Source organism: Scomber scombrus, chromosome 10 (assembly GCF_963691925.1).
Source record: "Scomber scombrus chromosome 10, fScoSco1.1, whole genome shotgun sequence".
Classification (NCBI taxonomy): Eukaryota; Metazoa; Chordata; class Actinopteri; order Scombriformes; family Scombridae; genus Scomber; species Scomber scombrus.
In genome coordinates this window covers 1,691,822-1,709,344 of record NC_084979.1, presented here as the reverse complement: position 1 = coordinate 1,709,344, position 17,523 = coordinate 1,691,822, and the positions used below count along the sequence as shown (strand labels likewise).

The 17,523-nt window shown below is 38.6% G+C and overlaps 1 protein-coding gene across 3 annotated transcripts in view; it reads left to right on the top strand.

The window, feature by feature from the left end:
* The first annotated feature begins 3,961 nt into the window (after window positions 1-3,961).
* Window positions 3,962-17,523, top strand: part of prkcz (protein kinase C, zeta) — a 140,774-nt gene continuing 127,212 nt past the window's right edge. For all 3 annotated transcript variants that reach the window (XM_062427587.1, XM_062427586.1, XM_062427588.1), the window contains exons 1-2: window positions 3,962-4,148; window positions 12,442-12,563. In XM_062427587.1, the coding sequence (XP_062283571.1) occupies window positions 4,072-4,148; window positions 12,442-12,563 (199 nt within the window). In that variant the 5' untranslated portion in view covers window positions 3,962-4,071. The remainder of the gene's footprint in view (window positions 4,149-12,441; window positions 12,564-17,523) is intronic.

Below are 17,523 nucleotides of genomic sequence, written 5' to 3'. Positions count from 1 at the left end.
CATTTATTTGACAGCTTTAGTTACTTTTCAGATGAAGATTTGACACAATGGATAATATAACAAGCTTTTAAAATACAACACATTGTTAAAGATGAAACCAGTGGTTTCCAACCTTTTTGTCTTTTGACGTCTTACATAAAGCAGTGTGTAGTCGGCTCACATTTCAGATGTCTATGAGTTGTTAACAGCTCCACCAAATACTGATTTTCCCCTCTAAACTTCTCACATGCTTTCATTTCAATAAATGTACTTTAACTATATCAAGCTCATAATACTTGTTTTTTACTGTAATAATTTAACTACATCACTCATACTACTTATGTACTTTTACTGCAGTAGGATTTTTCATGCAGGTTTTTTCACTTGTAATGGAGTATTTTTAAATTGCTGTATTGGTACTTTTACTTGTAAATGTAAAGGATCTAAGTACTACATCCACCACTAGATGTCATCAATAAGGCAGTTTCAGTGTCTACATCTGTTGGTTACCTCTGATAAGCTTGATGGGTGAAACCATCTAGCTTATTATTATTATTATTTTCAGCATGTTGCACACTAAAATGTGTCATGTCATGCTAGTTCCAGCATTACTAACATGACACCTCATGTGACTATGAATGTTCATTTTTCCTCAATCCAACATTAACATATAAATGTAGCCTGCATACATTCACCGATGTTGTGAAAACTAAATACCACAGTAATAATAATATTTCAAATAAGCACAAGCTCTTCACGAATCTAACAGGATACATTCTTTCACTGTCTGGATCTTAGATAGCAAATTTCAAGTGTTTTACCTTTGTGGCATTCCTCTGGCTCCAGTATATGGGATCACAGAGGTGAGTTGGCACATCACACATCTGTAACCATTAATCTACAGTTTAGGATGGTACTCAACTTAACACAACTTGACTGAACTGAACATTGAATAAATTAGTTCATCTCTTGAACCTGCTGAGCACAATGATGTTTCCCTTAAAAGTTAGAGGTTTACAACATTTTCTGTGTCCTAAACTAGCAATCAGGTTGACACCTGATTGCTAGTTAACAGCTAGAACAGTAAAGAGGTTTTCCTCTCTGTAATCATTCCTCCTGCTCTGACTATTCAAAGATTTCCTTCAAATGTGCTTTCAATGGAAGTGATGGAGGACTGTATCCACAGTGTGTCCACACAGTCATTTAGAAAGTAGATGATCAGCTTCTATTCAGCTTCATCAGTGTGAGTTAGTCATATCAAGTGATATCTGACACATTTACAGTCTTTTTAGCATCACATTCCCTCTTAGTGTATAGTAACAAAAAGAGGAACTTTGGCACTAAAACACTGTAACGTTGAAACATAGAAGATGAAGATTTGACGGCTGAAGCTTCATATTAGCTTCACATCAACTTTTAAATACATGTTTACATGGAAGGAGGACTGTGGATTTAGTCCTTCATCACTTACACAAAACAGGTTTACATGTTCACTGTTGTTTTAAGACAGAATTGAAAATGTGTGAACCTGTCCTTTAAATAAACAAGCAACTTTCAGCTCTGCATGTATATAATGTCTCTGTCACATTTAAGTTGACATTACTACAGAACATAGTGATCACATATGCATTGTTTAATAAAGTGATCAATGAGGGTTTTATCTTGATTAAAATCAGGATGAAAGTAGAAAAACGTTGGCATCTTCAAACCAGCAGTTTGAAAATTGCTGTTGGACTAAGATGTGGAGTGTTTCAACAGTTTATTGAAGCTGGTTAAATGCTTCACCAATGAGAAATATTTTATTTTCCTCACTTAAGGTTTTACTTTATCATTACAACTCTAATATTTCTTTTGGTGTTTCGGTGTCTATAAATGACTTTAAACTCTCTAAATTCTCACATTCATGGTATTTCTTGCAGTTTTTCAGAAATCGTTGAGTGAAGTTTCTCCTCCAATATTTCACAGTGAACTGACGATTTTAGAACGAGTTTCTCCAAAGTAGACGCTCCACAGCAACCAGCGTCCTACGTCATCACTGACAGTCTAGCTGCTGAGACTGCACATAGTACCAATAATATTTAACAGGTTTATTTATGAGCTGTGTGCAATATCACCGCCAACATTCCCTCAGTATTATTATCATTTAGCATAGAACCACTATACTTTTCTGAAGGTGTTTGTTTTTCTGATCCAGGTGAAAGATGTGAGTGGTAGTTTTCAACCCTGAGTGAAAGGTAGCATAAAATTGAGCTTTATTCTAATTTGCATTGTCATTTTGAAATATTTTGAGTCATATGGAAAATGTTTTTATTTCAAATTACCTGGAGTTTAATTTTTACTTTTTAAAACTCCAATTAAATCATTTGTTAACAAAACATCAAAGCAGAAAGAAAACAGGACGATCATTTAAGAGGAAAAACAATAAACTACGAGGCTTTATAGCCATCCTATGAACTTATTTAAATTACATTTAAATGTATTTAAGTTTAGGATTTCTTCTTCTTCTCCTTCTTCTCATTTTTCAGACTTAAAAAAACAAACAAAAAACCTTTTACTACAGGAGTATTTTAAACCTTTATTTACATTTCATTGAAATCCCTACTCTCTTCTGCAGTCACATCATGACCACACTCACACTCACACAGACATACCTGGAAGCTGCTCTGTACAACCACAGCCTGACCTGCTGGACACTGAGCAGCTCCACTGGAGCAGTTGGGGTTGAGGGCCTTGCTAAAAGTCACCTCACAACTAAGCTGTTTTACAAGACTCAGCGGTGGGCTACACGTCTCAAGTAACTGAGCACAGTATGCCCAGTGTGGCTTCACTTGTGAATACATGAGGAAGGTTTAATTGCCCCTTTTATGCTGAAGAATAGCAGCTTTCAAAGAAACTTGTTTTCCACCAAACAGATTCAATAGGCCTAATAGTTATAGCCTACTTAATCATTATCAAATGTATTGCTATTTATAATTATATTTGATTATAAAAATTGGAAATATTTATCATACTTTTTTTATAGGCCAGAGCGTGTATATTTGTTATTGTCATCTTTTATTATAAATGATACATTCATAATACAACAATACAACATTGTTTGGAATTAGTGACACACAGGAGATTTCCTCTCTTCATGCAATAAACTCCAGCAAAGGAAATCAATGACAGGCGTTAGAACTGTAAAGTATTGACCTGTGTCTTTGAAGGTGTCTACTCATCAACCAGCAGGTGGCGCTCAATATCTACATTATTAGTGGAAGCTTCATTTACTTTACATCCAATTGTGTGTACTATTTACTTTTTACTTCATTGATCTTATGCAACAAATGTAATAATGCCTTAATTAAAAGTGCAATTAATGTATCAATAGGGTAATTTAATTCTAATAAAAATAAAACCAATATAAAGAATACATTTATAAACATTCTTGTGGTCAGGATTAATTTCTGGGAATGGAAAGAGTCAAGAGTTTGAATGTTGGAATATAACCAGGACATTACAACAGGGCAGTGCTGATCAGTATTCATACGTGTGTGAGAAAAAATGCAAAGATACTAAAAGAAAAACTTCATGTGGACAGTGATGTAAGTTCTATATGATCTTTCCGTCTATTTCCTGTCAGGACGTCTTTAAGACTGTTTGGGCTTTTGAACAAGCCCCGTTAAAACAACGGCACAGGTGAATTTGGGCTGCGGTAACCATAGTGAGCCATAAAAACTGTGTCAAGCTCCCTAGAGACACTCTGAACACCACCACGGATCAAGAGTTTCTACTCCCAAAATAAAAGCATTGATAGGAATTATAAAGGCCAGCGCTGAATACCCCTATTGACATATTTTATTTTGACACATCAAGTCGGAAACGATTAAGTCATTCATGTTAACTTGATAGTTTTGGGAGCTTCTTCTGCTGTCCAAACGAAAGAAAGTAGAAAGTAGCTGAAGTAGTTATTGTCAGCAGGGGTGAGGAACAAACAAACGTTACCTGTACCGGCTTCACTCAGCCGTTACTCTGCGACGTCACACAGCTAACGTTAGCCTGGGCCTGTCCCGTTAACGTCGGGCTAAGTCGGAACATAAACCAAACTCTACCATGCATATGCCAGCGTCAAACGGAGCCATAATGGACTTTCAGTCGCAGACGGTGAAAATTAAAGCACACTACAGCGGGTAAGTGTTGAACTTAGTGTGGGAAACAAATAGAGAGGAGGTGACGATGACGAGGGGAAACACCTGTGGAATGGAGACTTGTAGCTTACAGACTGTGTGGTGGTGGGAGACACTGCACTCCTCTGGCATATTCATAATGACAGTCATGATTGGTATGCTTTAGTATGAGTCATTGTCATGTCAAGTGTATCAAATGCAGATGTTTAGTTGTGTTGATAAATAAAGCCTTCCTGTAGGATTGAACTTTTCTTATGACTTGTGAACTCCCAGACACTGACAAACATGAGCTGCTGCTGCTGCTGGAAGTTGTTCAAATGTTATTGAAGGTCCTTGATAATATTTAATATCCACATTCCTCCTTCCAGCGTCCTTCAGTTCCTCAGCTACATTATGTGAGGTTTAAAGGACAGGTTCACAATTTTTCAAGTGTGTTTTACAGGAGCCCAAATGTACATTATGTGTGTTTTTCTAGCTGTAATCATTCCTCCTGTTCATACTGACCATTAGAAGATCTCTTCATAATGTACTTACAATGGAAGTGATGGAGGACTAAATCCACAGTCCTCCTTCTGTGTAAACATGGATTTAAAAGTTGATCTGAAGCTAATATGAAGCTTCAGTCGTCTGAATGAGTCAAATCTTCATCTTCTATGTTTCAACATTACAGTGTTTTTAGTAGCAAAGTCTTTTTGTTACTATACTTCCACCACAGCTCAACAGAGAAACACTAAGAGGGAATTTGATGCTAAAAAGACTGTAAATGTGTCAGATATCACTTGATATGACTAACTCACACTGATGAAGCTGAATAGAAGCTGATCATCTACTTTTAAATGACTGTGTGGATTTTGTGCTCCATTGAAAACACATTTGAAGGAAATCTTTTAATATTCAGTATGAACAGGAGGAATGATTACAGAGAGGAAACATTCTTAACTGTTCATATGGTCACATGACTGCTGTTTTAGGATTAACTTTAAAACTGTGAACATATCCTTTAACATATGATACAGTATATGTTTCTGTTAAATGTCAATGCAACGTAATTGACAAGTTTGTGGTCGGAATGTATGATAATATCTGACAGCTTGGGGGAGGGGAGCGTGAGGACTGTCTGACTTACACTTTGACATTTGGCCTCTAATATTGACTGAGTTATGGATGTGGTGGAATTTTGATCAACTTTGATATTGATTGATTGGCTTAGATTTTGATTTCCTAAGTGGTTATATTGAGCTCAGCTTTAAGACAGACTTGAACAATTGGAAACGTATCCTTTTAACTGAGTGTAAAGCTGTCACTCATCATTGGATCATTTTTATCCTGTGTTTGTGGTTTTAAATAATTTCTCCCCTCTTTACATTTTGTAGGTGGTGTATTTATACATTTATGATGTTGTCTTTGATAATAAGCCTAACTTGGACAAATATGATTAATCTATTGCTCTTCAACTTTAACTACTCCTCAAATTTAGACTTTTTTTTATTTTACATTTTTTAAATCTTGCAACAATTTGTAATTTCTGTGTAATTTCTTTCACAGTTCACAAATAACTCACAACACTGTGCCAACAGCTCTGTGTGAAATTCTATGTGTTCATCTTATAACATATTTTCTAGTATACAGTAGATGATTTGTAGTGTTTTTACCTTCAGTCAGCTGATAGGCTCCATCAGTCATTCCATAGTTAATGATACAGCTGATCTATTGTTCTGTCACAACCTGAAGGCTCATCCTTTTAACCTTTAGTCTTCTTGTAATCTTGCGTCTGTCTGCTTCCCTCCCTATCCTATATTATAATGATTTACCTATTTGTATGACTGTAATTCTCTGAGTATTTTTATTTTATTTATTTTAATTTCTGTTGTTATTGGTGCAGTTAATATCCATATCCATATGCTTTACTCCTCATCATCATCCTTATTATGAAGACACACTACATTCTTATTCAGCTGTGTTTTTATTGTTATATTTGGAATTGTAGCTGCAAGGATTTTTTAATCAATCGATTAGTTGATTGTCAAAAAATTAATCAGCAACTATCGTGACAATCGATTAATCATTTCAGTATTTTTTCAAGGGAAAAACAAGCCAAATATTTGATGGTTCCAGTTCCTTAAAGGAAAATATTTCCACTTTCTTTTTCATATATGAAAATTTATTTAATATCTTGACATTTTAGACTTTTAGTCAGTCAAAACAAGCAGTTTGAAGTCATTACTGTGTCCTCTGAGAAACTGTGAATGCCATTTTTTAAACAGTTCATTAATCAACTTATGGTGGAAATAATTATCAGATTAATCTATAATTAAAATATTAGCAGCTGGTTGGCATGGCAAACTTAAATATAAAGTAGAGTTTAACGGATAGAGTTTAGCATGCTAGCCTTGCTATAGTTAGCTTATTAATATGTCAGAGTTGTCCTCTATGCATCATTCTAAATGTTAGCAGCATTAGCACAGTGTGTACACAGACAGTATAGTGTGAGCAGCAGCTGCAGTGTCTGCTCTGTCTGTGTTCAGGCACAGCACAGACAGCTGTATTGATTAACACAGAAGTGTACTGTTCTGTCAGGTGTGCGTGACATGGACGAGTAGTGAGTGGAACATTTCACAGTGTAAAAATAAACGTGTCAGAGCTGTCTGGTGGACATACTGATGATCTCACACATACATTACCTGCTATACAACTTCTGTACTGCAGTTACCTCATTTCTTACTGCCAACATTCACAGCCATACTAATCTGATACACATACAATAAACTAATATCAGCCAATTAAAATGGCCTGTCAATTGATTTAACTACACTCAAAATCATGTTACTTTAAGACATGAATTAAAAGATGAATAGAATTATAAATATTATTGATTATTTCTTGTGGATCAACTAATCGACTAATGATCTCAGAAAGACTTAGCTGATGTCATGCCACTGAGTGCATGAATGGAATAACTTCCTGCTCAGTGTAGTAACAGGGTCCACAGCATACACAAGCTCATGATTAACAGATCAGCACATCTTAAACAGACTAAAATATTAGAAGGAAAAGACCCCCGCCTCTTTCAGTAGCTTATAAATCCACTCAGCATGCTTACAGGACCACATGCCTGAAAATACCACATAATGAGTTGTACAGTTCATCTGAGGACAGCACAGTTCTTCTTTTATCTGACATGTAGATGTGAATGTCAGAGAGGTGGAAGTGCTGCTTCTCATGTAGAAGACACTCCAAACTCTGAACTGGGTCAGGAGTGCTTCACAGCTCCTGGCTTGGTCACAGCCTCAGAATCCTTTTTAGAGGTGACTGTGTGTACAGAGGGGACAGGAACTGAGCCCTGTTAAACTCAGTTTTCATATACACACATATGCTGAACATGCTTTTAACCCCCATATTGAACTGTTGACACAAGATTAGAACTTTATTACCATATATAGTACTTTGCAGATAGTGTAGGGGAAGGGGTGCGACATCAACACTTCTTACCTGTCTTTGCTCTCTATATAAAGACTTAAGAATACAAGAACTCACATTTTTGGGTTACAATACTGTACATTTGCTAATGAGAGGAGAACAATTTATGGCTGAGAGGGTTAGAAGTAACCCGCAGTATCTATCTGAGGGGTCAGGTTCATGCACGTCACGGTGTAGCCGTTATATGCAAGCTCAGCAAATCAGGAATACAGAAATGGTGAAAAACAGTTTAACGCTCTATCTCCACAATTCAGTATTACAGTGTTATCAGTCTTTACACGTTTTCAGTAACCGTATACAATGTATACACTGACTTGAAGGAATAGCATCACAACTTATATGAACAGAGCATTCATGAGCAGCTTAAAAGCATTTATCAAACATGAATATTGATTAAAATAAGTAGGAAAATGGCCAAATGTCAGAGTAAGTCGGCCCCCCCCCCCCCCCCCCACCTCCATCTGTCAGATATTACTATACACTAACCCCCAACTCCATATGACTAAGTGGATAAAGGCAGATAATAAAACAGTGTGATAAGCTCAGATAATTACATTTTTACTGTAATGCAGCCTTTGAAAGCAGGAAAACACACTTATTCCATATCACTATATTACGATATTCAAAATCTAAGATGATATCTACAAAGTATCAATATAATATTGATAATTATCAGCCCTAACTTTAATGTTCATTTGTAAATCTGTCCTTATTTTAGACTTACAGTACTTAAAAAAATATATGATTTTCACTCACTTCTTAATATCCAGAATCAGCAGATAAAAACACAGATTCTTATTTTGTTGTTTAAATTAAATCCAGAATTGAGATCCAGCAACCAATCATCAGCAGCCACAGTAGTTCCCTCTTAATGTGCTAACAAATGTCCACAGAAGAGACTGTATAAAAGAAACTGCCATTAAAACAGTTCTAGTTAAGCTATTATTTATGCCTACCTGTTCTGTATAATTGGATGTGGAGCATACTCTACTGTAAATACTGTACTTTGAAGACCAGGTGCCTGCATGTTGGCATCAGTATTTTAAGTGTAGTATAGAAACAGCAGTCTGTCCTCCAGCAGTAGAGCAGTGTTAACATACCCCACTATCACAGATCAATAGGTCAATGAATACATATCAGCAGAGGCTTCCCCACAATCATCCATCATCATATCTGAGATATTCTCATAAAGCATTAAAGCCTATAACAGAGCTCTTTACCTCCACACACTGATGGATCAGTCTATTTCATACATATAGATCTCTTTTGGCCACAATTTATGTTGTTTAATTACCTCCATTCACTTGTCTTAATGGCGTTTCCCAGAATAAAGTACAAAAAAAACACTGGAGCACCTTATGTGTTACCAAGTAACCAAGACAGACTGACCATTGTACAGTCTTCAAGCTGGAGGTGAAAGAAATGTTTTGATTAGAGGGATCAAAGATCAACATGTTGATAGGTAGCTTTATGCTCTCGAACACGACAATTTCCTCAGTGCGCTGAGCACTCCTCACTATATACACTCAGCAAATAGTGCAAGGGTCAGATTCTTGAAACCATATGGCTGCTTAACAACCAACAGAGCAGAACGCATTCTTATTAGTATGTCTGCTAATAGCACAGAGAGAGGACTAGAAGCAGAAGACCACATGTTTAATTATATTCAAATGTTGCGTAAGAATGGTCAAGATCTACTAAAGGCCTGATGCCAATAAGTATTAGAAGTCCAAAAGGTTGTGATAAAATATCAAGTAAATATGAGATATCAGCAGCCATTGTCACACAGTTCATACAGTACTTCATATGAATTTCATCAGAGTTAACTCACCCATACTGTATGTTATCTGATAACAGGAAAAATACTGAATCAATGTAAAGCAGCTTTGACAAACCTATAGGCATAACTCTACTGTGTGTGTGTGCTTTAGCGTGTGTGTGCGTGTGTCTGTCTGACATCATTCCTCTTTGAATTGTTGGTGTTGATTGCGTGGGGCAGTGCCTGCTGAGAAACAAGCTGTCTGTGCTCCACCCCGTCAGAGTCCAACAAATACAACACCATAAACGCACACACACCCTAGGTTACGTTTGGTGACATTACATAGACTAACATGAATTTCCGGGAGACTTATCGTAACCCTTAACTACTAACCTGACCCAAAAATCTGTGTTTTACCAATTGGAGACATGCCTCCCTTTTCCCAGCTGGACAAGCTGTCCCCAGATAACTGGTCTTAGGTCTGAAATGTGTCCCTGAAAGTAGCCTATAAAACACACACACACACACACACACACACACACACACACACACACACACACACACACACACACACACACACACACACACACACACACACACACACACACACACACACAGAGAGAGAGAAACCTGCCAGACACACTCACATAGACACTGAACTACAGTTCTAGATTGAGCAGCACAGGTTAGTAGGTAAGATGTGTTTCTAGTATAAAACATGCTCAAGTTTGGCCCTGGCTAATTCTAAACAGCTGCACTGTTGAATGTGAATACATTCTTATTCAACCAGCAGCAGAACATGAGGGTGTCTGTTGAAACTGACCATGCACACCCATATTTAAAATAGTCATCAACTGATAAGGGTAAATGAAGTCAATACCAAGATGAAATTCAGTCTGTTTGTGCTTCCTGTTTCAGGTTACCAATGTGTGTCCTGCTTCCAGCTCCGGTATTTAAATTAGTGCAACTTCTGTCTCCTTTGCTAAATAAAAGGATTGTGTTACTTTACTTTGTTTTCCTCAAAGTATTTAAGAAACTGAAAAGAAAGTGAATCTGTTGAGAGATAACTTCAGTACTGCAGATACTTCTTTTTTAGTATTACTAGTATTACTGCTACTAATCGGTACTGCTACCATGGTTTCCATTATAGTCTCAGTTTGTGCTTTCATTACATCTATTTGTCTACTTGAATTATAAAATAGAGTTTCAGTTTGGGAAACTAGCTGTAGATTGTTTTCATCATGTACAGAATAGTTTTTTCATCCAGATTGTTAGAAAAGTCTTTGCTGTAAAAGTATCAGCTGTATAGTTTTTAAAGAGGTTTTTAAACATGCATTATCCTCAACTTCATACTTGACACTGTCATTTCTAGCAGAAGATAAAAAAATGTAGTGCGAAGACATTTCAGTATACAATAACTCTAGTAGTGATTTCCCCCAAAGTTTTTGAACTTGACAGTGACAGATTATAGAATAGAATATACTTTATTGTCCCCTAGGGGAAATTTGTCATGGACTCAAAGTGCGTAGTGCATAGTAGTAGCTGCCCGTACAGACAATAAATACACATAAAATACATACAGCTAAAGACGTACACGTAGGCTACATACACACTCATGACACATTCAATGAAAGATTAAAGCAAAATAAAAAACAAAACAAACAGAACACCAAGTTATTGCACACTTCCCTCAGTGTACAGATCTATTTAACATATTGATGGAGGTGGGTACGAAAGAGTATTTAAAACGGTTCAGTTTGCATTTTGGGATTCTGTACCTTCTGCCAGAAGATAAGAGCTCGTATTGCGTTTGAAGGATGTGGGACGGGTCCGACAATAGAGTACAGACTGCTCATAGATGGACTGAAGGGAGAGCTTTACAGTCCTCCCTATCACCTTCATAGCAGTCTGTACCAGGCGCCGCAACTTAGATTTGGACTGTGTGGAGAGATCATCCCATACCTGATGACACTCTCCATCACTGCCTGATAAAATAAAAACATGATGTTCTGGCTGACACCAAACACCCTCAGTCTGCGTAAAAAATACAACCTTTGCTATAAACGGGAACATACATGGTCTATGTGATCACTCCAGCTGAAGATGTTATCCAGGTGGATACCCAGATACCTGTACGATGTGACCTGTTTGATGTTAAAATGAAGAATGGTCAAGCTGCATAGATACAACTTGACTAAAATACAACTTGACAGCATCTCTCTTAGGCTACATTCATATTACATGCTGACGTGGCCCAAAATCTAGATTTTTTTCAAGTGACTCAGATCTGAACTTAGAACAAACCAAATCAGATTTTAGCATATGTGATCCTACTTTTGATTCATATATATTCATATCACCTGTCGTCCTCATTCAGTGACTGCACCTCACAGTGTAGTATAATATAATGGTAGTCAACATAGAAAATGATCTGACTAAAAAATCAGTACTGAGCATTAAAGCCTGTAACGTAAACGCAGTCTTACACAATACAGGTTGTCTCCAAGCCTGAGCTCACCCACAGAAAACAGCATATATTATATAAACTAATCTTAAGATGGTATGTGGACCTTGTGTTACTTAGCGCAGTCTTCATCATCGGCATGTGTTTCCTCAGTTTGCTGAGCAAACACCATCTGTGCTAAGATTATTTTGTCAAACTGTTTCCAAGGTCAAGAATAAATGTTCTCGCTCATTGTACCACAGTTTACACTGTTCTCTCCATGACTAGTAAATTAGTGCCTTTTTAATTGTATTCATTGGTCCAAATTCTGAATGGCACCATGTAACATCTGCAAAAGTCCCCCCCCCCCCACACACACACACAGTGAATCACATCTCCATAACAGGCAGATACCAGCTGACCTAACCTACCAGTCATTTCAAAATGAGCCTCCCTGTTTGTAACCATAATTTAACCATGTGGGAAGTTTAGTGTCACTTTGCTGTTGACTCTCTCTCTAACCCCCCTGCGGGCTCTCTTGATCTCTGCTCCACTTCCAACCAAGTGATTCAATCTTGACATTTTCTATGTGTGTGTGTGTGTGTCTCTACATTCAGGGACATGTTGATCACAGACTTGGCTGCAACAGTAAACTTTGTGGAGTTGTGTGAGGAGGTGAGAACGATGTGCAGCGTTGCCAAGCAGCAGCCCATCACGCTCAAGTGGATCGATGATGAAGGTGGGTGTGCCATCCATCAGTCTGCAGTCTGTCCTGACGCAACCTGCTGTGTCCTTTTTACTCTACTGTGAAACTCTGGCTCATAAATACAGCATGTTGGCCAGAGAGCCCCTTTACTGATCGCAGCCTTATCATGCTGCACACTGGAATGACTTGAAGTGCTCATATGCAGCTATCCTCATTCTAAATGTTCTTTCATATCCAACTGTGAATAGCAGTAGTCACAGAGGGAGCTTTGTTTTAATCTAATATATTTACTGATTTTATAGTGGCCACTGGAATTTAACAAGATGAACAGTAACTTCAAGCTCAATAAACAGCAAGCCTACAGCTATGTGACACTCCCCTGAAGACACACACACACACACACACACACACACACACACACACACACACACACACACACACACACACACACACACACACACACACACACACACTGGGAGAGCCTCTCATAGCAGCGCTGCTAGCTCAGTTACAACACAGCAACCACACAGTAACTCTCTGAATGTGCTTCCAGGGACTGTCTGAGTTGAGACTCTGTCCTTCCAGCACAGACACACAGAGTCTGATAGCAGCTGGCTGTTTAACTCTGACTACCAGCTGCTCTGTGAGATGGTGAGTCAGTATGCGCCTCCTACAGTTGTTGCCCCCTTGAGGGTGTAGTTACTCTTAAAGTTAAAATTAGGTATTTGATGTCTGAATTAACATTTTTTGAAGACAGCACATCTAAATAGATGGCCTTAAACTTAAAAAGGATTAATGGCTTGCATTAATTGCATTAATGATACCTAACTATTTTAATATTACAGTTTCGCAAGTTATATGACATTTTTTGCAGTTCGAGCAATAAATATCTACTAAATATTCAAGATCACTACAATATGCCATATTGACCTGAATATAGGACAACCCCCCCACCGGTTTATGTTGTTTTTGGAAAAAATACTTTAATTAATTATAACTAATTCTTCTTTTTTTAACATGCAAAACTTCTGTTGCACTTATAGTATTGTAATGAGTAACATACTGACAACTGGAGTATTCACCCGGTTCACGGTTTCCTCGCAAGCACGCACACATGCACGCACACACGCACACACACACAGTTCTCAGCGCTGCCCATGGCGAAACACAGCAGAGGAGAGAGACTCAGTTGACAATAAATGACACTAAAATGCAGTAAAGCAGGGCTATTCAATTACTGGGGAACTGGGGCCAGTTCATGAAACTGAGGCCAAATAAGGGGCCAGAAAATTAGTAATCATGGTAACATATGAACAAATTTTAACAACATACTGAAGGAGTTAATATAGAATTTATTTTGTAAGTGCATGGCAACATGTGCATTGTGTTATATTAAGACAAATAGGTCCAAGTCACTGTTAATTTCAAATAGCAACATCATGTTCAAAAATCAGAGCCATATCACACATATTTAATATTTCACTAGTTTGACTGACAGGCAAAATCAGAACTCCACCAACAATGATAAAACCAGTGAATAGAACAGCAAATAGAATAGAATTATAGCAACATATCACTGCATGCTATTTTATCAAGGCAAAGTATTTCAAATTGCATCACTCTGTTCAATGAATAAAATTCTAAATAACAGATATGGCACATGGACTGACAGACAAAGTAAACTTCAAATGCACCAACAAATACAAAACAAGACTACATACTATGCTACTGAACAGAATTATACCAACTAACAGTGCATGGTATTTTATCAAGCCAAAATGTTTCAAATTGCATCCAAAACTAATCACTTCATCCAGGTTAGTCCTGCTAAAACATGAGATCCTGAGATGAGATGATCAATTTAACAGTCCCTTAGTTGACCTTGCTTGACAATACCAATGTGAAACTCTTCCTCTGCTCCAACTACTCAGCCAAAAGCAGACACACTGATAAGGAGATTTGGTGAGGGCTTTTCATTCTTATCTGTCCAAAAATTGTACCAGACACCTCAATATTCAGTTCAGCTGAGCCATACCACATGAAGAAAAACATTAAGTGCATAATATGGCATTATGGGGTGAATAACATGTAAACTGCATCACACTGTTCAAAAATGAGTCCTCATTGCTGGCTTGACTAACATGCCTGTTACCTCATCCATCTAATGAGAGAAATGGCATTTTCTTGACTTAGCAAGAGCAGTGAAGTCAGGGGTATATGTTGTCAGAGCAATGCTCAAGCAGTGTTGCAAATGCTGGTCAGTGAGAGATATCCGATTGTGAGTTTTAATGGCATTCATGTGTGAGAATGACGATTCACAAGTGTATGTTGAGCCAAACATTGTAAGGAGAAAAAGTGCAAGACCCCTTGAGAGTGGAAATTTCTCTTGGCTGACTTCATGAGTCCAGAATTTTTCAAAACCTGCCTGCTGCAATGACTGTCGCAAGTCTTCTGATGACTGAATGTCAATGAGTTCCAGTTGTAAAGGTGCCTCGTCCAATGACGTGATCAGCTCCTTTGCTTTCATTGCAAAGTCTGCCTCAATGTTCACACAGAAAGGGTCCTTCACAAATCTCATCACTTCATGGGGGATGCTGAAATCATCAAACCAAGTGGCAAAGTTGCTTTTTAATGAGTCAATAAAGCCTGACATCACTTTTGTGATTTGTAGGCCTGATTTCCTCAATGTGGGGAAGTGGAGCATCTTCCCTGGACAAAGATCAGCTGAGAAAAGTGAGAGCTTCCTTTGAAAAGCATGAAGTCTCTCCACAAATTGCGTGACTGTTTTATCTCTGCCCTGCAGTTCCATGTTGAGTTGGTTCAAATGATGGAAAATATCGCTCAAAAAGCATACAGCAGCATTAAACTCGTTATTTTCCATCAGAGACAGGAACTTGCCAGCTTTTTTCAGCTTTGAATTCCGGAGAAACACCACAATCTCCTCTCTTAGTTCACAAAATCGTTTCAATGCGTTTCCTTTGCTAAGCCATCTAATGTCATTGTGAATGAGCAAATCTTTGTATTCAGCTGACATGTCAGTCAACAACTTGCGGAAAAGTCGGTGCTGTAAGCTGGAGGTACAACGGATAAAGTTTATAATTGCCATGACGGAGTCCATGGTCTCTTTTAACTCACCACTTAGCTTGGCACACAGGAGGCTTTGGTGGATGAGGCAATGAACCGATCTCAGCTGCGGAGCCGCGGCTGCCATCCTCGCGGCGAGCCCCTGCTCCCTGCCCGTCATCGAGGGCGCACCATCCGTCACCAACATGTTAACGCGCGCCAAATCCAACTTGTTCTCTTCAAAAAATGAAGCAATTTTTGTGAATAAAATCTCACCGGTGGTGTGTCCTTCCATGGGAATTAATCCAAGCAGATCCTCACGAAAGCATTCCCCATCAAAAAATCGCACGTAGAGGCACAGCTGTGCAACATCGCTGTTATCCGTCGATTCGTCCACGGCCAAAAACATCACCTCCGCCTTCCTCAGCTTGTCCAAAAGCGTCTCGGAGACGTCCGATGCGAGGGCCTCCACTCTCCTCATATTTGACGTGTCAGATATTGGAATTAGCTTGATTGAATCGATTATGCTTTTTCGGGTTTTCTCATCTGTAACCACTTCCTCGATGGATGCCAGCATACACTCTTTGACAGTCTCTGAGTCTGTAAACGGCTTTTTATTTTTGCCTAATATCCATGCCACCCTTAACGATGCAGCCGTTGCTCTCTCCTGATCCGTGCAGGCCCGAAACAAGGTGCGACGTCTTTGCTCATAACAAGATGTAAGCCCCGATATCTTCTGGCTCCGAGCAGCAGAGCCCGGTGGGAACGTAGCATCAAAGTTAGCATGTGTTGTCTTGAAATGCCTTCTCAAATTGTACTCTTTACACACGGAGAGGCACTCGTTGCAGATTAGACACACAGGCTTCGCACTTACAGCAATAAACACATATTTCTCTGTCCATGCACTGTTGAACTGTCTATTCTCTGAGTCAACTTTTCGTTTTTTTAAAGTAGAGAGAGACATTTTGTCTAGTCAGTCGAGCTCCGTGCTTCGCTTGAAAGAAGAAACAAATTAAGAGCGCGTATGGGCAACTTTGATTGGTCCATTGCGGTCCCCCAAAATATGTGTCCGGCCAAAACAGGTATATTCTCCCGCCTCTTTTGATTACGGGGTGCATACCGCCACTTACTATACCAGAGACTGCATGAGGCATAGCCATGAGCTGTATATGAAACTACCTGCATGTATTCCCTATAGTCCGCCCAAAGGGCCGGCACAAAATCCCCCGTGGGCCGGGCCTGGCCCGGGGGCCGCCAATTGAATAGCCCGGCAGTAGAGACTACATTTATTTGTTATTTACCTCATTTATGTGCACCTCTTATCTCAGCTCTACTGTGTTTTGCTGTCAGTTACAATCGCACTGAGTCTCTCTGCTCTCTCCTCTGTATCACTGCGGGCGGAGCTGCACCTCCACACGTGGAGCAGAGGACAGACAGTGAAGTCTCTAGTCGAGGTGACGAAAACACCTTACTGTTACCTTAGTTGTTGTTTAACTTGGCCTACTCTGTGATGTTTTGCACCATCTGTCATCGTGAATGTATATTGTCATTTAAAAGTTTAGACCCTGAATATAACAAGACCCCACTTTATTCACCACTTATATTTTCCAGGAAAGACCCTCTCCTATATTCAGACCAATACAGTATTTTGTTTTCCTAACTTAATGATCACATCTTACTAAGTTGTCCTGCACTCACAGGAGACATCAGGAGGGCAGTCCAGGCACAGTTTGAAATAAAGCAAATCTGCTGCTAGCTAGATGCAGATTGTGGATGCAAATTCAATGGAAAACACATCACCATTTATATTATATGAGTATTATGAATGACAGCATGATTCAGACATTATTTTAAGTACTCCCGTGCAGATATGGAGAGATAATATCAATATGATTAACATCAGGTATTCATGTTCTGATTTTTCTGTACT